The sequence below is a fragment of the Schistocerca gregaria genome, chromosome 5 (genome assembly GCF_023897955.1).
Source record: "Schistocerca gregaria isolate iqSchGreg1 chromosome 5, iqSchGreg1.2, whole genome shotgun sequence".
In the NCBI taxonomy this organism is placed as follows: Eukaryota; Metazoa; Arthropoda; class Insecta; order Orthoptera; family Acrididae; genus Schistocerca; species Schistocerca gregaria.
Genome location: NC_064924.1, coordinates 305,797,518 through 305,821,871, shown reverse-complemented (window position 1 = coordinate 305,821,871; position 24,354 = coordinate 305,797,518). Strand labels below are relative to the sequence as shown.

Here is a 24,354-nt window from a genome sequence, read left to right as displayed (position 1 = left end):
ATTGCTCTAAGCACTATGGGACTTAGCACCTGAGGTCATCAGTCCCCTAGACTTAGAACTACTTAAACCTAACTAACCTAAGGACATCACACACATCCATGCCTGAGGCAGTATTCGGGCCTGCGACTATAGCAGCATTATTCCACATAAATATGCGATACGGACTCAGAACGATTTTGGAAATAATGACAATAACTACTAGAAATTGGCAATTGGCCAAAGTATAATGGTATTCAACCTGATACCTGCCAACTCAGAACACCGCAACATCTCGCCCAGCTTCAATTTTCACTTACACACTACGTCTGGAAGACAGACTTCTCAAGCCCTGTGCACCGCAATGGCAGCAGGAAAGAACTCAAAGATAACCTTGCACACAGTAGCTATCATTTGTTCAAAGATATTGCGCGACCACAATCTATTACCATGTTCTTCGATGTGGCTCAGAGAGAGAGAGATAGAGAGAGAGAGAGAGAGAGAGAGAGAGAGAGAGAGAGAGCATCTTTTTTATCTTATATACACTATGTGATCAAAAGTATCCGGACACATGACTGAAAATTACTTACAAGTTCGTGGCACCATCCATCGACAATGCTGGAATTCGATATGGTGTTGGCCCACTCTTAGCCTTCATGACAGCTTCCACTCTCGCAGGCATACGTTCAATCAGGTGCTGGAAGGTTTCTTATGAAATAGCAGCCCATTCTCCACGGAGTGCTTCACTGAGAAGAAGTAGCGATATCGGTCAGTGAAGTGTTCTATAGGATTCAGGTCAGGACTCTATGCAGGCCAGTCCGTTACAGGGATTTTACTGTCGGGTGACCACTCCGCTACAGGCCGAGCATTATGAACAGGTGCTCGATCGTGTTGAAAGATGCAGTAGTCACCCACGAATTGATCTTCAACGGTGGGAAGCAAGAAGTTGCTTAAAACATCAGTGTAGGCCTGTTCTGTGTTAGTGCCACGCAAAACAACAAGAGGTGTAAGCCCCCTCCACGAAAAACACGACCACACTATAACACCACCGCCTCCGAATTTTACTGTTGGCACTGCACACGCTGCCAGATGACGTTCACCGGGCTTTCGCCATACCCGCACCCTTCCACTGAATCGCCACATTGTGTGCCGTGGTTCGTCACTCCACACAACGTTTGTCCAGTGTTCAGTCGTCCAATGTTTAAGCTCCTTACACCAAGCGGGGCGTGATGTGTGGCTTATGAGCAGCCGCTCGACCATGAAATCAATGTTTTCTCACCTCCAGCGGAAATGTCATAGTACTTGTGGATCCTGATGCAGTTTGGAATTCCTGTGTGATTTTCTGGATACGTCTGCCTATTACACATTACGACTCTCTTCAACTGTCGGCGGTCTCTGTCAGTCAACAGACGAGTTCAGCCGGTACGCTTTTGTGCTGTACGTGCCCCTTCACGTTTCCACTTCACTATCAGTGGACCTATGGATGTTTAGGGGTGTGGAAATCTCGCGTACAGACGTATGACACAAGTGACATCCAATCACCTGACCACGTTCGAAGTCCGTGAGTTCCGCGGAGCGCCCCATTGTGATCTCTCACAATGTCTAATGGCTACTGAGATCGCTGATATGGAGTACCTGAAAGTAGGTGGCAGCACAATACACCTAATATGAAAAACGTATGTGTTTGGGGGTGTCCGGATACTTTTTATGACATATTGTATTAACGATGGAAGGCTTGAAATTTATTGATTTCAAGGTCGCTAGGAAAGTTTTGTGATATCGTAAAAATATTGAACATTAAGCAGTTTTGATCACCATATTTTCTCAAAGGAACACCTCCCTAACTGCATGGTCAGAGTGTACATCTTCTGTGTGAATGACTAGTTTACAATTCCGAAGACCGTCAGGAACTTTTTCTTGGTGGGAGGACTGTATTGTCGTATAGTCCACCTTGAGAGGCCAACTGAGTAACTACTTAAATCAGAGGTAGCTGCTCCAACGTCTGGAAAACTGACAACGCCTGGGAGAGCAGTGTGCTGACCTCATGCTCCTCCATACCCAAACCGAACGACGCCATGAGGCGGAGTAAGAAACGACGGCCAGTAACAGCACCTCTTAAAAAGAAGCTGTTGCCAGTAGTCATCGATGGTTCTCTGGGCTTGGTCAAGGAGCTACTTTTTATTTTCTCAGAAGTACCCTCTCGAAACTGTGTATTTCTATGTGATTGTGCACCAAGTGGAAACAGTTTATCCACAGATTTTCTTAAGTGATATAATCACACTTTTGTAAGTGCTGACAGGATCTCTAGGACTGGCGAATCTTCTAAGTACGCAACTGTTAACTTCAGGTTTGGTCTGTACAGACTATGAATCAAATTTTGACTTCTTTGGAATGCAGGAACATAATAGTAAGGCCGGGAGCGTACACGAACTTAGTGTGATAATAAATTATTCCTATATTTCTGCCCTCCGCCGTGGTCCTCGAACAATCAGGAAAATGTTTGGCAGGCATACCGTGGAGCAGTGAAAGTCCTTCATTTCTCCATCGTTACGATGCAACAATCGCCTTGTTCAATACAGCAACCCAGGATGACAGGGATTGTGCGAGAATAAGAAAAATGTTTCGCAACGGCATCATAGAGAACATCCGACAATGTACAGTGGTCGTGTAATGGTTCTGAGCGAAACCTCGGTTTCTCAGACGCTACAGTCTGAAACCGCGCGACCGCTACGGTCGAAGGTTCGAATCCTGCCTCGGGCATGGATGTGTGTTACGTTCTTAGGTTAGTTAGGTTTAAGTAGTTCTAATTTCTAGGGGACTGATGACCTGCGAAGTTAAGTCCCATAGTGCTCAGAGCCATTTGAACCTTTTTTTTTTTTTAACTACCTATGACGAAATGTCATTTTTGCCAGGCAGCTGCCAGTGTCTCGCGAGATACATTCTTGGGAGGTAAAATAGACAAGAGACCGCTACAGCTGAGATTCGCTCTGTGTTTAAGAAGAGAATCAATACTTGTAACTGGTGTCGTTAGAAATTTTTTTAGAATGGTTTGGAGTAGCATTCCACGTGTTCCTCTCTTTTGTTCCCCTCTGCACGCCTACTTCAAAAAACGCCAATCGTAAGCGTTTTCTTACTTATTCTATCTTTGTACGATGCGCGATCCTGTGAATAAAAAGATTTGGGAAAGACAGGCCCGCCAGAAGGTTCCTTTTCGACAATCGGCCAGTTTAGCTCATTGCAAATTGCAACGACAGCCAGACGAGACGCAGAAATCGAATCTTGACACAGCGGTCTCGTGTTTGTAATATGGAACCTGAAGCCATATCCTCCAAGGCGAAGAACAGCTAGATTCTAAGAGGCCGCAAGTGGCGGGTTATCTCTGGCAGAAACTCTCTTCTAAAAGGAACCCGGCAGGAGAGCTGAAAGTAGCGCTGCAAGCATGGAACGTAAACGAACGCCTACTGTGAGGGCGGCGGAATCTCAAGAGCCAGCATATTCACAACTGCTCGCTGGGACGGTAAGGCGACTGAGTTGCGGCGGATAACGCTGCCGCCTCATTACTATGCTAATTATCTGCGGAAGTAGCGGCGTCTGCAGCCAGAATAATACGCTGGCGCCAGCTCGGCGGGTATCTTCCGCCCCGACAAGCAGCTCCCTGCTCTTGTAATTACAGCGAGCTCCAGGTAGACACGCACCGCGGTGCAAACTCGCCAGCTCGTGTCGATACTTTCCGTGCTAGTTTGCACAGGTGGCGTTTTATAACTGCTGTTTGACAATCTATTCGGCAAAGCAAGCAGCGAAAAGCCATTTTTGATCGAAAGCTCGACCTGATAAGTAAGAAGCAATATTTTATTTGCTACATAACAATAATCAAATCAGGAAGGTGTTTCTCGAGGCATTCATTGCTGCTAATTACAAAAATATCATCATGTAACCAATAGCACTGACGACCTATTATTACCGCTTATGATCTTCGAGGAAACCCTTCCTTCGAGATATAATACAATGAAGGCGGTTCTCTTTTCATTTTCCTGGTGCATTCTCAGTTGTCACCAGGTTTTTTGGGTGAACTGATCCGGTACGCAGCCGCTATCCTATATCATCGTACAGTCGTTCAATGGCGTCTAGTCGCAGCTCTGATGGAGACCAGTGTACCGAATTCGAATCAAGATGCAGTGATCCTTTCAGGGCCTGTTCGAGAGCATTTTTCCACGCAAGGGACTTATCATTTGGTGCCCTCCCCCACTTTCACCTGTGGCAGTTTTCGTTACTAATTGTGATGCGCACTGTACACAAATCTTGCACTTGGACGCCCCTAGCGTCCTCTCTGAGCTTGGCGTCCCTAGCGGCCACTAATAATTACGATACGTCCTGTACGGAAATCTTAGAGTTGTGGCGTCTCTGGCAGTTTGGCGCACGGTTTGTGACTTAAAAACCAGCCCTGAATCCTTTCCTTGTAAACAATAGCATTCTCATAGCATAATTCAGAAAATGTCCGACCCCATAATATCACTAAACCGGGAGAGTGGTGTGCTGACCACACGCCCCTCCTATCCGCATCCTCACCTGAGGATGACACGGCGGTCGGATGTTCTCGATGAGCCACTTGTGGCCTTAAGACGGAGTGCATAATATCACTATAACTTGAGACGCACCTTGCTGCCTAAACTGGATGTTGTCCGTCAAGCTGTTCCGCAAATACGGGATTTCCCATTACCGACTACCAGTTTTGCGAAGGTAAAATAGTTATACCATTCCGAAAACGATATCAGTTATAATTCGTTCCACGAAGAGTACGAACAATTTATTTTCCTTCAGAAATCAACGACTCGTGAACACTACAAATGGTGATACGTTCATGAATGACTCTGCCTAGAAGATGGTGAATGACCAAAAGTGACGTGAGGGCAAATGTTCACGAGCCACTCATCAACTATTGAAGTCTCGGAGGTGCATTTATCTTCGTGCAGTGGTGGTATAAATGGGTTTCTGAAGCCCAACACCGTGAACTTCTCTGATTTTGTCCGGGTGACAATTACCTGGTGGTTCTTGCAGACATAATAAAACGTAAGGGAATATCTTTTCCGATGCAGTTCAGTGACTAAGTGATTAATCTTGTTCAAATCGGTTTAGGCTCCTTGTTTCGCAAGGTATCTACTCTACTGTACATTGTTTGTACATCAGTTTGATCTGTAACAATCACATAACTGAGGTCAAAATTAAGGTTGAGGACTGTTGCCCGCACCTGGAATCCTTCGGCAGCTACTAATACTTGGTCCATCGTTGACAACTTTCTGGAACTCTCGAAATATTTGGAATTTTAATTACGAACCACAAACAGAATACACATTTGAACAAAGTGTATTTTAATGACTGATTTATTAATGAAATTACTACGGCGAAAATAACTATCTTTGGACAATTTTCCATTTCATGAAATTGGAAAAAAAAGACACAGGGAGGATTCGAGCAAGAACCACACGCGTGGTATCCGTGAACCTTAAACCGTGCACCACACCCACTCGGTCGAAAATGGCTAACGCTACGAATATACGAGTTACCCGTAAAACTTCACTGTTGAACTAGAGGCTGTCTCATGAAAAGCTGCTAGCCAGGTACTCACGTCATGTCACTCAACAACACAGCTAAGATTCATCAGAATTCTTAATTAACAGGTCAGATGGTCCCTTTGTGAGACTGGCGAATTTTGGTTGATTTTTTTCGATATTCACAGCATTTCTGTCCGTTCTTCCACGAAGATGTAACATGATTAAACATGAGAATAATTAATGTAGTTCACGCCAACGCATTTTGAGGCTCGCCTTTTGTCTTAGTAAATCTGTTACTTAAACGTACGAGCGCCACTCTTTTCGTCCTTTCAGGTTCCCAATTATCAAGAGAAATCAAGTAACACATGTCTCTCACTGTTTTAATTTATTTCAAGATAGCTGAAGCTGAGCTGGCGTAAGAGATAAGAAATGCTCAAGCGAGCGCCTAATCGATAATAAAGGATACCTGGTGAAAAAAAAAGTACTACGCAAACGTCACATGGAGCCACAAAACTAAACGGGACGAGTTCTGCCACAGCCAGAGAGATTTGGTACTTACCACTGCAGTAAAACAGTCGACATTTGGTCATCTAAGGTCCAATGCAACAAACACTCTTTTTGTTTTTTCCATGCCCGATCAGTCGCTGAATGGAAAACGCAATGAAAATCAAAAATATTTTATTTGCAGCATTTAGGTACACCTTCCAGTACTTGTCTACGTATTCGCCACTCCGACTAAGACATTTGTCGTAGAGTGGTACCAACTTTCCAATACCCTCGTCATAGAAGGCAGCCACCTGTGCTTAACGCTAATTCTCTACGCTGGTCTGCAGCTCTTTGTCCGTGCAAAAATGCTGTCTTTATAGTCAGTGTTTCATGTGAGCGAAGAGACGAAAATCAGAGGGAGCCAAGTCAGAGCTGTATAGTGGGTCAAAACACTGCCTATTGAAAACGTTACAGTAACACGCGGTGTGCGGCCAAGCATTTTCCTGAAGAAGGACAATGCCTGACAACAGCATTCCTCTTCGCTTGTTTTAAATTGCCCCTCGTCAACGATTTTCTCGAACCACCTGATCCACTCTCTGAACAAAATCAGCGGTTTGCATGCGCTCCGTTCTCCAAATGTCTACACCAAGAACTTCTGTTCGTCCTCCTTCGAAGTTCCTGCACCATTGCCGTAGTTTGCTGCCACTCATGCCAGTTGCTTTATGTGGACTGCATGAAGAACTGGGACGAGAAAAACAACCCCATAATAAGATCTCTCACTTTGCGGGAGACACTATTGTTCTAGACTTCTTTACGCGCTCACTGCGCGCCCAGAACTGAAAAGTGCGACATGACGCGATCGATGGGCATACTGGAGACACTGCGCAACCCATTTCCACAAAGCTTCGTGGTACGTTCACTGTGGGCTTAATTTCGAACCGATCGGGCTTTGAACAAAGAAAATAGCCCTCGTATTAAAAATGAAATCAAAAGAACATACATTTTAATTCTCGCTAATTTTCACAGAGCACAAATGAACTTTAATTCTAAAAAGTACAGTCGATAAGTAACTGCGAACTAAGGCAATTATTCCCGCCGGAGGTTCGATTCCTCCCTCGGGCATGGTGTGTGTGTATGTTGTTCTTAGTATAAGTTAGTTTAAGCAGTGTGTAAGTATAGGGACCGATGACCTCAGTAGTTCAGTCCCTTAGCAATTAACACAAATTTTAAAATTTTATTTTTTAGAAATTTAAGGCAAATATAAAAAAGAAAACAAAGGCTGAATTTTAAAACCTGTCTTTTCTCATGTGACATTTTTTACAACAAAGTCTCGAAATTCTTGCCTCCAGCATCGCTATACATCATCGAATAAATAATTTGGTCACCCCCTCAAAAATTCCTAACCTGCTGCGAATGATTGTCGAGATCTCAATGATGTTGCAACCAGCTCTGCTCACGGCTGTCTTCTGGCAAGACGCCTGTGTTTCTGGCCTACTGGTATTTGGAAAATTTTGCTGAATTCGACACCCCCTGCCCAGGTAAGATCTTGTTAGTTTTTCTCGTCCCAGTTCAAGGGCCGACGCCGTTGTTCTCCGGCGCATCCTTATTTGAGCATTGTGTCGGCTACATGACCTCATCTTTCCATCGTGTTTCTTCCATTTACGACTTTTGGCTTCGTATTATCGTCTCGCGATCTTGTTTAAGCCGAACTTAGTACGCTTGCCACGGCCGTGGTCATTATTTTTATTAAGTCATTGTTTCAGGGAGTGTGTTCCATTCGTGCAATAAAGTAGTTAAACTCTGACACAAGAGCTGTTGTGTGCTATGTCGAAGAGGAGGGTAGCGATATTGTAGCGAGCGCACGGGGCCGGAGAAATTGAATTGAAGTCCTCTCTGGTGATTGTTGAGTGAATGTTAAATTGTAGAAAATACATCCACGTCATTATCCAGTCAATTCTAGTTCTGTTAATACGAGAGTGGTTGCGAAAGTAATGCAATAAGTCTTCTGCGAGTTTACCTCAAGTAACCAAAGAGATAGTTATTAAGGTGCTAGTACATATTACTTTTTCACATAGTATGCATGGCTGTCATTAGTGCCGTCCGGAAACCAGTCTGCCGAAACTGGCATAAAGGAAATCAGGGTTAAAGTCTATTAACCACTTAACAACAGGCACGTTAACGCTGGCGTGGGTTCTGGAATGGAGACGACCCAGACGCTTCTTTAACGGCCCGTAGAGATGAAAATCGCTTAGTGTGAGATGCGGGCTGTATGGGAACCATTCCAATATGGTCCGTTATAAAGATCGGAACAAATCACACGTGACCAAACCGTATGCGGCATGGCGTTGCCGCACAACAGTATGATATCCTTCGAAAACAGTCCTGATTGTTTCCTCAGACTGGCCTTCTACAAACGTTACCCCATAACCGGCAGCATTCACTGTCTCTCCACGGGTGAGGAAATCAACAAGCTGCACACTCTGCGTATTCTGAAAGACAGTATGCACAGCTTTTTTCGTGAATACCGCTGTTTGGAGCTTGTTGTGGGAGAGGGTGGTATTAGATGAAGGGCGTATCTTGACGCTGATGCTTTCTACTCTCGGGTGAAACATGACGTACACACACTTCGTCCCCTGTCGCGGTTGCAGGAATGGAATACCCCCCCCCCCCCCCCCCCGCCTGATACTACGTTGAGTATCCGAGGGAGACAATCCCATTCTGCCCGCAGTCCAATGTGTTGCCACTATAAACTTTGAATTCGTGTGCAATCTGCTTCATATGAGTGAGACGATCGGCTGGAATCGACCCTTCGACAAAGCGAACTTCATTAGAGGTGGAAATGCTTGGCCGCCCTGACTTTTGCTCGTTTTGCATTCGTCGAATTTCTGCTACCAAAACCATACTTGTTTTCGTCACATTACATTTCCACTAGCTGGCGATGAATTGCAGTGAGGAACGGTTTCTTTAAACGCAAAAGCCATGTTACACTCCGCACTTCAATCGCCGCCCATGTATTTCTCAACACCTCCATCTTGCAACTGAATTCAAACTGCAGCAGCACAGCTACCTGCATCTACAACTGGCACTTGAAACTTTTCGTTGTCTCCTCGATCGAAACGTGAGATTTAATTCGCAGAGGGTATTTCTACACTTGTGAGAGCTTTTGCATCCTTACTTAGAGAATCACCCTCGTACTTTGCTGTGAAAAAGTGCTCTTCGGATAACACAACGCCTGAGTACACACTTCTTGCGTTGCCAGATGTGGTATTCAAGATGTTCGAAAAATACCCAAGGCCAGCAACATGAGCGTAGCTGTCGTTCATTACGCATTTATGCCGGTGATGATGTGCGACGTAAGAGCAAGGGGCATAGAACGCTACTCTCGAAGATGAAGTCCGGTGTTTCTACGACTGTCTACGAGCACTGCGACAAGATTGCATTGTCGCTAGAAGTGATTATGCAGGATACTGAAATTATTGTTCAAATCAATCTATTACGCAAGGAACTTTGTGATTACAATAACACTTGGTGTACGGCTTCAGGGTGTTCATTTCCCGTTTTCCGCTATTGTAACTGAAACTCCATACACTAATGGAAATATCCATTCCGTGTTATAAATGTACCCGTTTCTGAAAACATTTGTGTAGAGTGTAGACTTACATGGTGGCGAAACTTGAACGATGGAGACTGCCGAGAAGAGGACAATAGAAGCTATTGGTAGGTGATATTACAGAACAAAGCAGAATATCAGACTTGTAGATCGAGTAGCTAACAAAAAGGTACTGCATCGAATTGGAGAGGAAAGGGTTTTAAGGAACAACTTGACTGGTATATGGGATGAATTGATGCGGTACATTCTAAGGCCTCGGTGAATGATAATAGAGGAAGCATGGGGGATAAAAATTATAGAGGGAGATAGAGGATAGACTACAGTTCGCATCTTCAAGTAGATGTAGGTTGCAGTAGTTATTCAAAAATGAAAAGGCGTGTACTGGGTAACTAGTGTGGAGAGGTGGATCAAACCAGTTTCCGTAATGAGCACCACAACACAATATTTTAAACTCTTGTTGGTGTATACTCCAACCCGACAGGCAGGTCAGCGTAACACTCGCATGGCTTTGTGTCCTAATTGTACATGTACTCTACGCTGTGAATAATCTGTTTTTGTGCTTCAAGCTCTCCTCAGACATGTGGGGCAGCGATATGCGCGAACTGCTGTTGAATCAGTAGTTTGTCACTTCTGTGGAATGTGTGTTTATCTTGCAGAAAGGAAATATGAAATACTTGAACTGCGATGTGGCTAGTTGAAACGAAACGAATTTTTATAATATACGAAGAATAATATCAACAAATAAATTATTTAACTGATATGTTATTGAACAAAGTTTACTGTGCCATTCTGCTTGAATTCTTCTCAAATACTGTTCTAGAACTTTCTTGTCCATACAGAATTTATACACAAGAATCAAGGAAGTGTTCCACAACAAAATATGTGTATGAAAATATACCAAATTGGAATTATTATTTGTACTGAGTCGGTGATTTATTTAAGGTGTACTGCTCAATCCAGAGGTAGTAGTATGACCCGCATGTGATGATACCGCAATGTAAAAGGTCGCTATTTCCGCTGCATTAAATGTCAGACTTTCTAAAAAGTTGTTAGAACATATTTGAAACATGTTCTGTCCCGGATCGATAATGACAGCAGTATACAGGGTGTAACTAAATTCTCTTTGCACACTAGGAGTACTTTTAGTGGGGACCAGGACGGTTAAGCTTAGCATAGGAACTCACGTCTGGACATGTACTTTTTTCCCGCTACACATAAAATACAACATATGTCGCTCTCTGACTCCTGCTGCATCCACGAACACGGACGTCAGCACAGATACGGTACCACCGTACAATGTTCCGGTGCACGTGATCACCAATCCCTGGTGCTCCAGCATCCGCCACAGCCACAACTCGCGGCAGTAGGTCCTCCTCGAATGCCAAAGGGATGTCGTAAATCGAAAAATCATGTGACCCAAGACGTCGTAGTTCTAGCGGGTTCAAGGGGGAGAACGTGTAGGTCAATCCACTGTTGCCAAAATAGTTGGTCCAGATTATCTCGGACCAGTGGCACATCTTCAAACAGCCCGTGCAGTACGCCATCAAGGAATTGAAAGTTCGCTGCACCCTATAGATGTAGTGAAATAAGGTAAGTATGGCAGTATTGCCGGTACCTTCTGGAAATGTTACGGGTTTAGCTGCGGCTCATGCTCAACACACCAGATAGTTCAGTGACCCACACTCGGTCTATCTGCTACGTTTCTGGTACCCATCGACTCATCCTGTTCCACTGCACGGAGTACAGACTCTTCAAACTCGGGTGTGTGGCGCCGCTGTGGAGCGACACAGTCGGCTCTGCTGGTAGTGAATACAGCTGTCTCCAAGGACTGCTGGTGAACCATAGTAAAGAGGGAGCGTAAGGTGTCTGGCAGTGTGGAAAACGCTCCGCTTACAGCTATCGAGCAGCTCTCCAATTGCACCGAGCTTCGCTGTACAACAACACTATGCGGGCGTCTTCTGCAAACGGGTTGTTCACCATCGTCAAAAGTAACACACTAAGAATGAAATGTACGTATGCCTTGCATCTGTTGGGTTGGGTTTTATTGGGAGAAGAGACCAAACTGTGAGGTCATCGGTCTCATCGGATTAGGGAAAGACGGGGAAGGAAGCCGGCCGTGCCCTTTCAAAGGAACCATCCCGGCATTGGCCTGGAGCGATTTAGGGAAATCACGGAAAACCTAAATCAGGATGGCCGGACGCGGGATTGACCGTCGCCCTCCCGAATGCGAGTCCAGTGTGCTAATCACTGCGCCACCTCGCTTCGTCCTTGCGTCTGTACTGTGGTCAATGATTACTACTGTACATTGTAAACAAATGTACAAACCTCTCCGAGCAGATCACGGGCTCAACTGTATAGCATGTAAACAAACCTGTAGTGGGCATGGCACATCAGATGATCGGTGAATGACGTACGTGATACCCTAGTCAGTGGCGCCGAAAATGAGATTTGAACGTGTGATTTGGTATTTTGCGTCTAGCGGGAAATGACTTCCTACGCCAAAATTAACCGTCTGGTTCTCACTAAACCTGTCTGTAAAGGGAATTTAGTTACAGCCTGTATATTTAAGCGACAAAAGAACACAGTTTGCAGAATCGTCGAGCGTCCTGTTGGTGATCGTCTGTGAACATTACTCTGTATTATGCAAAGCATGTCATTTACATTTTTTTCAACAAACTGTAAGCACTGCCTGAAATATGTATAAAGTGTACATACACGTCTCACAATGTTCCTTCGCTGTCTGTAATTTCCTTGAGCCACGCATCAAAGTACAAAATAAGCTTCCTTTTGCACGTTGGGCGCAGACGATAAAAAAATTGAAATCTTGATTTCAGGGGTCACCATTCTCCTTTCGTTAACAGTATTTCTCAACCTAGTGGCGGAAAAGATGCCCTCTACGTCAGACGCCGTGCCGCTGATAGGTATGAGCCGGCTTTGCGCCTTTTTCCGTGCCGCGGGCAGAGGCTGAGGTGATACTTGGAGGCCAGAGCGACGGCACGGCCGTCCTGTCTACGTGTGTGTCTCTGTTGCGCGCCCCGACCCCGTCTCCCGCTAGCAAAGCGCCAACCCCGCCGCCCGCCTCTTGTATGCACCGTGGATGTGTCTATTTTTTATTTTAGTTTTAGTGATAGCACTGTGTCGCATGTTAGATGGGAGAACCAACTGTATGTGTATCGTTCTGTTGCTATGAAGCCCCCCACAGACCCAAGCCTTCGCAACAGTCGTACCTGTCCTCCGTTTTTCTTCCAGCTAGCCTCTCACTAATAAGAGTATTTGTCAGAAACTTCCAGCAAGCGAAGATCTCGGACAGAAAGAAGCAAGAGCAAGAAACTGCATAGAAAAAAAAGTGATATCTCCTGTTAATATAAGAAAATGTAACTACCGACTGATACGAGAACTGACTACTTTTCCAACGTACGTTGGTAACCAATTTCTCGATATCAGAGCTGATTGCAAAGAAGAAGAAAAACAGAAATTATTAAAATGTAATACGTAATGATGACATGTACTACAGTAATAAAGCCCCGAATTGAAAAAAAAAGCATTCACACTTTTACTTTAATTTTCATGTAGCTTGATTCTTCACACCATTTTCATTTTAATGAAAAATCATCGTAATTTCTTTTGTCTGTTACCAAATGCAGAATGCTTGGAACTCATTTTAAGCGGCGACGAACGTTTAAGACTGGCACTGCATGCCACGTCGACCTTCCGCGGAGCTCACAGACAAGCCGTTCCGTCGCATCGGACGGAACGGGAGCCGCTTAAACTGAGGTCCATTCGAGGCACTTTGCTCGAAATGTAGTGAGTGTGGAGTGCGCGCCACAGCGCCCCGGGTAGCTGTGTCAATTAACCCTTGTTCTGTTTCAGGGGTGACCATCTTGCTCTCGTTGACAGTGTTCCTGAACCTCGTGGCAGAGACCCTCCCCCAAGTCTCCGATGCCATCCCTCTGTTAGGTAGTGATGCCGATTGCTGTCTCAGTGGCTGACAGTGGTTTGCTTTCTGATACTTGGATCGTTGGAGGGGGCAAAGATAGCATTCAGACAATCTTTTCTTTACTAGTTCCCGTTGTTGATGTTGTTGTTTGTTTGACTGTATGTAAACCTTTTATTTTCTTTCTCTTTTTGGTTCTTTGTCCTGGCCGGTATGTGGAGTACACCCCATGGGCCTTAACCCCGCCACCACCGCCAACGTTTACCAGCTGAGCCATCCTACCTGCCCCGCCCGCCCGGAGACTGTTGTTTAGTTTGTTGGATGTTGTTTGTTGTTGCTGAGTAGCGAGCCAGTTTGTGCCCCTGCCTGAGTGTCGTTCTGTCTGTTACAGGTGTCACAATCCTGCTGTCGCTAACAGTTTTCTCCCTACTGGTGGCAAACGTGCTACCTCAGACTTCCGACGCTGTACCCCTGATAGGTCAGAATCGCGTTCCATGCAATTCTCAACACTGAAAAGCGAACTGAACGCTGCATGGCCAGATAACGCCTTGGGCAAGACAACAACACACACTACATACTGATCGCTTTTCTCTAAATAAACATTTTTAAAAAATCCTGGACTATGCATCATTAAAAAAACTTGTGTTCATTAGCTGCTTTCAGTTTTGTCGCTGACGGCACTTAACGTTTCTCACACTGACCGCGAGCAGTAGTGACCAGACTGAGGTATACCGTAACGTGTCCTAGTTCACAGCAAACGGCGATGAAGTACCTCACAACATATATCGTTCCACATATACGTTTCCATTTGGTAATGGATGGAAACAGAGTGGCGCACAAAATAAAACCTTACACTTATTCCAGGGAAGCTGGCACATCACCTCTTTGGTGCTAACTGTAGGCTTAGACCAATTTATTACACCCAACATTAGTTTTCTAACACCAGAAATTGCGGCTACGAGCGTACTCTTGTTGTAGATAAACATACAAGAAAACGGCAGAAAATCTAAATAATCATGAGTGTTACTCTCGCGAAATAAAAGACTGTCCATGGCTAACTGGCAATTACAGAGGGAGAAGCACAAATCACCGGAGTAAAATTACTCATCTGGCGAGTAGACGCTAATGATTTTGGGTGGCACCAATGGTGTCTGGAGCGAAGGCGACTGGGAATTTTGAACTACATGACGGCCTTTTGGTGCACAGGATGTATGAATAACGTTGCGTATTTCCGAGGATCCGAAGGTATTTCGTCTCGAACTATCCTTTGGCTTTACGATCAGCAGTAGATTTCTTGGTATATAAACAGACAGTAACGGATTGTGACGTGCTGAGGACGGGGTGTAATAATGTCTTTGCTAATGCGGGGTAGAATCGTCGCTGGTAATTCACGAGCCACTTGCGACCTACAGTTCGGAAGGAAACGGCATCGCGTGGGCGTCTACAGCTGACTCACTTCGGGCCACAAAGTTGCCCATATACTCACTAAAGGACGGAAAGTATTTTATGTTGTCACACGAAACACGTGGAAAGAGTTATATGATGAAATGACAGGTACACTGAACTGGATCGAACTGCTCCACAAGCAGTTCTGCCTGTTTCCCGTCGTCTTAACGAGGATAGTTAATATAATCCGTTATGTCTGCAGGTAGGATAACTCTCACGTCCACTGGACTAAAAGTATACTTAATATTTAGAATATCCAGGAGCAATGACGTAACTGTTCTGGCCCGCAAAGTCGGCAGATTTGAACCGCATTGAAAATTTCTAATAGCGGCTGTAATAAACGTGTCAAAATTGGGGACCCGTAGATCTGTTAGAATTGTTGAATCAGGAATCGCTGGACACTGTAACATCTTCTGTACCCAGAACAGTTGCTACAATGAAATCCCTTTGTTATAAAGACTCGTGCAACTTTTAGACGGTATTACTACGAAAGTACTAGTTTCTGTATGACGAGCTTACATATTATGAGTGATTGTATCTCATTCTAATTAAAAATAATATTAAACTATTTAGCATTTTTTCTGTGTAATATATGGTGCAGAGGCACTCGGGCACCGCATCTAGTGGTGGAGCTAAAATTCTACGATATTTCGATGGAGCATAGATTTTCAGCCATCTCGATCCGAAACATTTCCAAAAAGTGTTGAGCTGCTTGCCTAAAATTTTACGCCAGAGTAACTGAGCAACAGATTTTACGCAAATTTCAATTTGAACTTTTGGAATAAGTAGCCAGAAGAAGACGGATCGGAAAGACAGATTCTCTTGACCACATTGGCAATTTATCATTGAACGTTGTCAAGATGAACACTGGTGCTGTTCTTTGTTAACTGGAAAAATCAGCGGTTACCGAACTGCGTCTGAATATAGGGTACATGATTGATATTTAAAAATTAAATGAGAAAAAAAGTCACTTATAGGCACACTAAACTCTTTTCTGCTGTTTAATTTTTCTAAGAAAGATTTAACGATGAGGCTTTTCAAATTCACGCGGGTAATAATTTGATTACCAGCCTCACACATCAGATCAAGGCTGGGGACCTGTCACTGGCCGTCCTTACATCATTACACGGCAGCACAACGGAGACACCACTGTTTGGTGCCTTCACGTCAGTGCCCTGGCGATCTATTTTCACTGTCTTTCTGTGCAGCACCCTGTTACGACTGTGCTGGAAAAAAGGCCGTCGCTTCGCGCATGCACATCCATATCTGCACTGGCGTGCAGAACTTTAGGAGGAAAGGAACTTCCGCATAATATGTCAGTGGTCGATGAAACTTGGACCATATGTAGAAAGATCTGCCGCCGTATATTACAGATGGTAACTGAATGAACCAACGCAATGAGACGAAGAGAAATGATACTTTTCTTCAAAAACAATAATTACACTGAAGTCCCGGCGATTTGTGGTGCTCCCCTGGACATTACAAAACATGGGACTTGGTTCTTAACACGGTGTGTGATGACCACGGACGGAAGTGCGTGTTCTGCGATCTGCACCCACGCTGTCCACAAGGTTCGTAAGGAGTTCTTGTGGTAGCGCATTCCGTTGCTTGCACAGCGCAGTTGATAATAGGTGGATAGTCGCTGGTGCGTGTGGACTTTCTGCAGTCCGTCTCCCAAATGCATCCCACACCTGCGCTGTTCGATGCATTGTCACCCATAAAAATTAAGTCAGGGCCGAATGCGACCCTGAAAATATTATTTAGGTGAGGAGTACAGTGACAATAATGTTGCCCCGTGAGTGCGTCGTTCAAAGATTTGGGGTCCATACGCCCATGCGACATTATTCCTCCCAACACCGTAGCACGTGGCCACCAAAACGATCATGTTCGACGAAGTACCTTCACGTGGCGAGAGATGGGAACATGTAACGCACCCGGGAACGTTGTCGAACATGTTCCTTTTCGTGGTGCAGGTGTTATGATGTTGGCGGCAAAATGTTGTATGCGCGTGCTGACCTCCAAATCTTTGAACACGGCACAGTCACTGGTCATTGTGAAACGTCCCCTTAAAAAAATTTATCAATTACTGTGCTGAAAACCCGCTTACGTTATTTGCTTTTCAAACAGCTGAGCAAAACTGAACGTACTCAGACATTACTCTCTTTACTTATTCTGATCATCAGTAAACTGACACACAATATTTTTGGCGCAACGCAATCTGATTTTTAATAATCCCTACAAAAGAATGGCCCTTACTAACAATAACCTATACCTTTCATGAAACACTTACCTCACAAAAATCTTCGTTACTCGAACTACTGCAATACAGCGAGCGGCAATACTGCCAGCTAAATAAAAAATTCTAACTACTGAAGGCACTAACTACGGACAGGCATAGTCAGCAAATGAAAGATTTTGATAGAGAACAAAGAATATATTTACCGTAATAGTGTTCAAAAGTCATAATATGACATCCAGTCTTACAAATTTACTGTCTCTGATGGACACATGTCCAGATCATCCGTTCTCAAAACTCCGCCATCTCACTCCCCACATCCACCACTGTTGGCGGCTCACCTCCAACTGCGCAACGCTACGCGCTGTTAACAGCCAACTGCCCAGCACTACAATAGCAAACAACAATGCAAAGCAGCCACAGACTTCACACAGCACAGTCAGTGATTTTCATATAGAGCGCTACATGGCGTTACCAACATAAAAACCTAAACAGCCCACTTACAAGTGTCAATGTGCCACTGTACTCCTTCCCCATGAGCGTCTTTTCGGGGAGCATTCGACCCTTATTTCGCTTTTATGAATGACAATGCAGACCGATATCTAACTGCGCAAGTGAATGAGCTCTTGGAATGAGATGATGCTCGAGAAATGGAAAAGTGTGCCCGTTTCCCCGACTTAAGTCTCATCAGACACTTGTGGTATGCGTTGAGGAAACGAATTCCAGCATGAATCAACGACAGTCCAGCAGTCGCCAACAGCATTACCACAAGGAGCCACTAACGATCTTATGGACAACATGGGAGCACATTGCAGAGCGTCCACTGCCGTCCGCGGTGACCACACAACCCATTAAGAACCATGTCGCACCTTTTTTTAATGTTCAAGGGACCATCATGAACTGCGGTAATGGAAATAGAAATGAGCGTTTGGCGTCATTAGCTGGGAGGCCCCTTACTGGGCAGGTCCGGCCTCCTTGGTGCAGGTTTTATTACATTCGACGCCACACTGGGCGACCTGCGCGCCAGATGGGGATGAAATGATGATGAAGACAACACAACACCCAGTCCCTGAGCGGAGAAAATCCCTGAATCGAACCCCGTCGCGTAGGACGGCAGTCCGTCACGCTGACCACTCAGCTATCGGGGTGGACATGAACTGCGGTGAATTCGGGACAATTATTGTCTTTGAACAAAAGAGTAATTTCTGGTCGTCTCATTTTTCTACTATCAGATTTTTACACAGTTCTGTGGCAGTTCTTTCTCTGCCCTAAGGTCCAAGCTTCACCGACCTACGTTTCTTGGCACTGACACGTCATGGGAAAGTTCCTTACGTCTTTAAGTTTTGCACACCAGTGTATATCGGTATTCCGCAAGACACTGCACAGTAGTGATGGGCAGAATCCAGAGTTTTTTTGCGCGAGAACCTACAGGAATCGCATACACATCCGAGGGCAGTTAACTTGCACAAATACAACCTAGGTGATAGGGTCATTGTACGCTGCAGTCAACAACCGCCAGTACAGATCTTGCCTGTGTATCTCTGTGTTCGCGTCATTAATGTGAGATTTCACGTTACCTTCCGCTTATTATAGTCTCAGAATGGTCCCTGATAATCATTTGACTATATTTCCGTTATTCAAAATATTTTACTCTTTTATTTTTCATAATCACTTTTGAAACGCAATGGAACAATTCTTAGCGAAACTCAGTGCTGTCTTATGAATGCAACCATAAAGAAAACGTGATCGAATGATATTGTTTGTATACATTTTCCAATGCAGCTTTCCTTTTTTGTATAACAATGAAATAAGTAGGAGGTGTTGGCCGAATTTCCGCGGTAAGAGGCAGCTGGGTAAGCGGAAATACCGGGTGATCAAAAAGTCAGTATAAATTTGAAAACTGAATAAATCACGGAATAATGTAGATAGAGAGTACAAATTGACACACATGCTTGAAATGACATGGGGTTTTATTAGAACCAAAAAAATACAAAAGTTCAAAAAATGTCCGACAGATGGCGCTTCATCTGATCAGAATAGCAATAATTAGCATAACAAAGTAAGACAAAGCAAAGATGATGTTCTTTACAGGAAATTCTCAATGTGTCCACCATCATTCCTCAACAATAGCTGTAGTCGAAGAATAATGTTGCGAACAGCACTGTAAAGCATGCCCGGAGTTATGGTAAGGCATTGGCGTCGGATGTTGTCTTTCAGCATTCCTAGAGATGTCGATCGATCACGATACACTTGCGACTTCTGGTAACCCTAAAGCCAATAATCGCACGGACTGAGATCTGGGGACCTGGGAGGCCAAGCATGGCGATTGTCATGCGCAGTCACTGACGTTTTGCTGTCCAGCGCCACCTGTCGGACATTTTGTGAACATTGTTTTTTTTTTTTGTTCTAATAAAACCCCATGTCATTCCAAGCATGCGTGTCCATTTTTACCTCTCTATCTACATCATTCCGTGGTTTATAAAGTTTTCAAATTAATACTGACTTTTTGATCACCCGATAAATCTGAGAACCGAGAACTTTTACGAAAGCAATCAACTAGTGTCTTAGTCTTAAGTGCTGGTGACAGTAGCCGCTCCGAAAAATGAGGTCTTGTTTTCGGATGTGATATTCGAAAGCTCGACGTCAGTGGTGGAGAACACGTTGGAACAGATAACTAGCTTGTTCTCGGATTGCCCAACACTATCGCGCGGAATGCGGCACTTTCACGTTTCGCCACGAGAACTACCAGCCTATTGTATTGTTCGAGGTCAGTCGACATCACGAGCAATAGCTTCGTTGAAATATAGCAGAATTTTAGCGACGCTATCCGATGACGCAGCGTCCCTACAGCCTCAACAACAAGATTTATGTGGCGTGTGAGGTCATTCGACATGAATGTCCGGAGAAAGAAAGTGGCGTGTAGGAGGGGAGGGGCAGAGGGAGAGGGTGTAACAGCATAATAGTGTACGGAACTACTGAGACGATGTGCTGGCAGGAGGTCGTCTGGTCACTTAGCTCTCTTTTAGTACTACCGACACATACAACACAAACCGTATTTACACGACTGAGGATGGCATGGTGCACGGATCTCACGGTTTTTTGACATGCTCTCCTGAGCAGCACTAGTAAATTGCCTGAACTGTTTCCGGGTAAATTGACAAAATACTCATTTTCCTAAAAATAAAAAAAATGTAAATTCAATGGTAGCTCCCCTAATTAAAATCATGTAACTAGAATGAGAGAGTAAAAAGAAAAAAGGAGAATGGACTCGAACGACAGCACACGTGCAGCGCAGTGACTTGGTCGCGATGCGCAACGGGATTGGCGACGAGCGTGCCTGTACCCCTGGCCCCACACCCCCAACCCTGCCCGCCTGCATGCAGTCTGCGCCGAGCGCCCCCTGTGCTACCCGCTGCTTACCTCGTTCTGTTGCAGCTTTCCTGTAAAATTACTGCCCTATAATCACCAACTGATAAAGATGACCACTCTAACACGAAACGACTAAACCGAGACGCGAGAAAAAAAAAAAGGAATCTCGAATCCAGCAGTCATTAGACAGTTAGAAACCCACTCTAAAACTTAGCCACATCTTGTTACTCTACTTTTTTTTCTGACAGATCGCAATCTTCCCCCATACTCCTCACATGTGATGCGTACTTGGAGACCAGTTCAGACGGGTGCCTTGACGCGGCGGATCACCGTGAGACTTGCAATCAAGCAAAGACCCGAATGTACATTTTCTTTTCTTTTTTTCCATTAAACACATTGGAAGCATGCCTTTCCTGTAAAAACAAAAACCATTGATTGCACATCTCACAGATTCGTCTCCTTTTCTCTCCCTGTGTGCGTTCTACATGTCCAGTATGCTTTTATCAGTAACAAACGCACAGAAATTCGAAGCAGGGGATTCGAGAGCGAAATGAGAGACGGCACGGCCTCGTTGGACCGACCTGTGACCTGATTGATGCCTTCTGTGTGCACACTCTCTGTTGACAGACAGACGTCGTCTCCTGGCGCACGGGATGAACAGCGTCTCCAATCACACTCCGAGGGTATGACTAACCTTTTGATAGTGTACATTTTTATTAAAAGATCGTTAGTCTTAAAATGTGAAACCTAAACCTGTCTTGTGCTTTTCTTTGTGTTTACTCCTACTTTGCTCGAGCGCATCCGTAGGGATATCAGTACAGCTGAGCGGAGTTCTTTCCGACAGTCACAAAGATGCGAGGGTGTGGACTGCAGTCCGCCGGAACCACCTCCACCTCCAAGTATCAACTGACTCTGTCCCGTTTTCTATACTAAAAAGTATTAAATTAAATTATAAACTTCTGCCGTATATTCTGTGTTATTTCTGGTATGGTTCTTGTTTTTTGTATTTTGTTTCTTCCACTCGTTTCCTCCTCACTAACTTTCAGCCCTAAAGCCTTTTCTCAACTTCTCTCCTAATAAGAAAAAAAAACCTTTAACACAAACTGTGATTTACTAAGTACTTCTATAAATACTTATTTGTATAAACATATATTTAAAAGCGCATCACACAGGTGCGAGGGACAAAGCCTAAAATGTATTTTGTCGTGCATTCAGCGCGAAGTTCATGCAAGGAGAGGAAAGCCACGTAACTCCAGGCATTTAAACGACACCTCAATAAAACCCATCCCCGGAATGGCTTGGACAATCTTCAAGGTAAAAATTTTAAAGAGAAACGCTTAAAGAGAATTATTAATTCCAGACAGAGCTCGAAGGACAGTTACACCTTACTTTCAGTTTAAATAGTCACAGAGACAAAACACAATTAAAAACACAGTACTTCTCCTTGCAAAATTATTTTTTTTTACATCTTTTATAAATGGAATGAGTACTGCATCACTTATATGCATATATTCTTAGAATCACGTTTGAGTTCGGCTTTTCGTATGAGCTGCAGCTGTAGCATTGTTTTCTGGAAATGAATTCTCATTTTCAGATTAATGCCTGATGGTTCTGCTTATAACTATAGGATTACATATTTAATATATATTAGTTAATTTGACTTTCTGATTTCGTGCAAGCATGATTCATTAGTAACTAACTGCTATAAATTTAAAGAAGTTGCTTAAAACAATTTTAATGAAATTTATTAAATTTATACTGCGAACTCGCGATTGAATTCTCTTAGCTTCATTTGCTAAAAATGTTCATTGATTATTAAAAGTTTCCATATATTTAAATTTGTACTTTGAGATTATTAAACGACGGAAAGATACATCCCATTCTAATTTTTATCTTCTTTAAAATACTTTACATGTGAAATCATGTGATGTGAGAATATCCTCAACATCACAAATAAATTTTCTGAGGAGGCTACGACAAGTATGTAGTCTTAGAAATTTATTTACTATTGTGCCTGAAAGTTTTTTAAAATGAAAGAGTGTTTATGCAGTATTTTTTTAAAGTTTTTGTATCACACCAGTTTCTTATAGAATTTTTGTATTCTTCACCGAACGTTATTTGAACTTCGCAGCCACAATCCTATCTACTTTACGAGTATCAAATTTTGTATACGTCTATATCTCTTGTTGTGCATTATTTTTTTCTTTATATTTTGTCTGATATGTATTTGGTTGCGTTCACAGTAGTTGTTTCTTGGCTCATGAAGTACCGTAGTTTTGTATGCACAAGGGCCTTGTTTGCAAGCAAGCTGCCGTTTTTACACTTCTCATTGTAGTGACACCCGCCCTTGGAACAACTGAACATGTACTATTGCCGATGACTTTTCAGGAACATACTTCAACTGTATCATGTTCATGGTGGCTTCATCGGTCGTGCTAACCGTCGTCGTGCTCAACTATCATCATCGAACAGCAGATATTCACGAGATGCCGCAGTGGGTATGTCACTTCCTTCATTATCAAACTAAATATAATAAAACTACTTCTGTTCTTCATGTGTCAGTAGCTTAATAATGAACGTAGTTTAAACGTCTGGTTGTATATCAGTTTTAGCGCATGTCGTAAAAAAAAGGAATGTCTGCACGAGATCTTTATTACGTCATCATTTGGTTTAATAACCGTCATAATATACCAATACACTACTGAATAGTGTTCCTAGAATGTTAAAAGCATTTCACGGCAGTACTCGATCAAAGAGATATATGATTTATTTCAAATTTTCGACTCGATTTCGCTCGCACTGCGTATTTGAGTCTACTATGAAAAAAAAGGAAGAAAGCAAGCTTGGATGGTAGTTGTGTGACTTTAAAATGTGTACTCCATTGAATTCCATCAAAACTCCTTCTAGGCGGGCAGTCCGGAACCATGCGACTGCTACGGTCGCAGATTCGAATCCTGCCTCGGGCATGGATGTGTGTGATGTCCTTAGGTTAGTTAGGTTTAAGTAGTTCTAAGTTCTAGGGGACTGATGACCACAGCTGTTAAGTCCCATAGTGCTCAGAGCCATTTGAACCATTTTTGAAAACTCCTTCTTAAACACAAACGTAATATCTGTCAGTGACTACACGAAATTTACAGTAAATTTATTTACCTTCTAGGTCGCAATTTTGTATTTATTCTCTATCATGTCAGTAGCCACACTCAGGACCGACTCAACTGGTTGCACGTCGTGGTTCGGACGGAAAATAAATGTTCTATGAAGCCCCTTCTGTCACTGGTGATGTTCTGGTAAAAACTATTGAACAAGTCTTCACCAGTAACTGGCCGATAATATCGGGTTGGTGCGTAAGTTCGTAACGGTTTTCCGCAAGTTTAATACACAACATACACACACGACAGAGATTTTACTCATCAGTAGTATATTTTCCTTCACTATTTACAACCGTCTGCAAACATTGCGGTAACTTTTCGATTCCGCGACTGTATGAATCTCACCTTGTTTCCAGGCAAAGAACTCGTTGAGCCTTGTTCGGAGAGCGTTTTCGTTCAGAAAGGAATTTTCTTGATGGTTGTTCGATAGAAAGCAGAAACGGTGATAATCTGAGGGCGCATGATCACATGAATAACGTGGGTGCGAACTCGCCGCTTTACCTCCGAGGATGTCTCCCGCAGACGGAGACGAAACGTCAGGAGAGAGTTTTATATTTCGACCACGGCCAATCAGCCCGGAAGTTTTAAGTGAAGACAAT

The 24,354-nt window shown here is 43.8% G+C and overlaps 1 protein-coding gene across 6 annotated transcripts in view; it reads left to right on the top strand.

Moving 5' to 3' along the window:
- The window catches only part of LOC126271869 (neuronal acetylcholine receptor subunit alpha-7), a 1,066,999-nt gene that overhangs the window by 1,012,316 nt on the left and 30,329 nt on the right, over positions 1 to 24,354 (top strand). For 2 of the 6 annotated variants that reach the window (XM_049974212.1, XM_049974210.1), the window contains exons 8-9: positions 13,492 to 13,578; positions 22,995 to 23,104. In XM_049974212.1, the coding sequence (XP_049830169.1) occupies positions 13,492 to 13,578; positions 22,995 to 23,104 (197 nt within the window). Of the gene's footprint in view, positions 1 to 12,455; positions 12,543 to 13,491; positions 13,579 to 13,946; positions 14,034 to 22,994; positions 23,105 to 24,354 lie in introns of all 6 variants that reach the window. The other 4 variants (XM_049974214.1, XM_049974209.1, XM_049974213.1 and 1 more) reach the window with 3 other exon arrangements.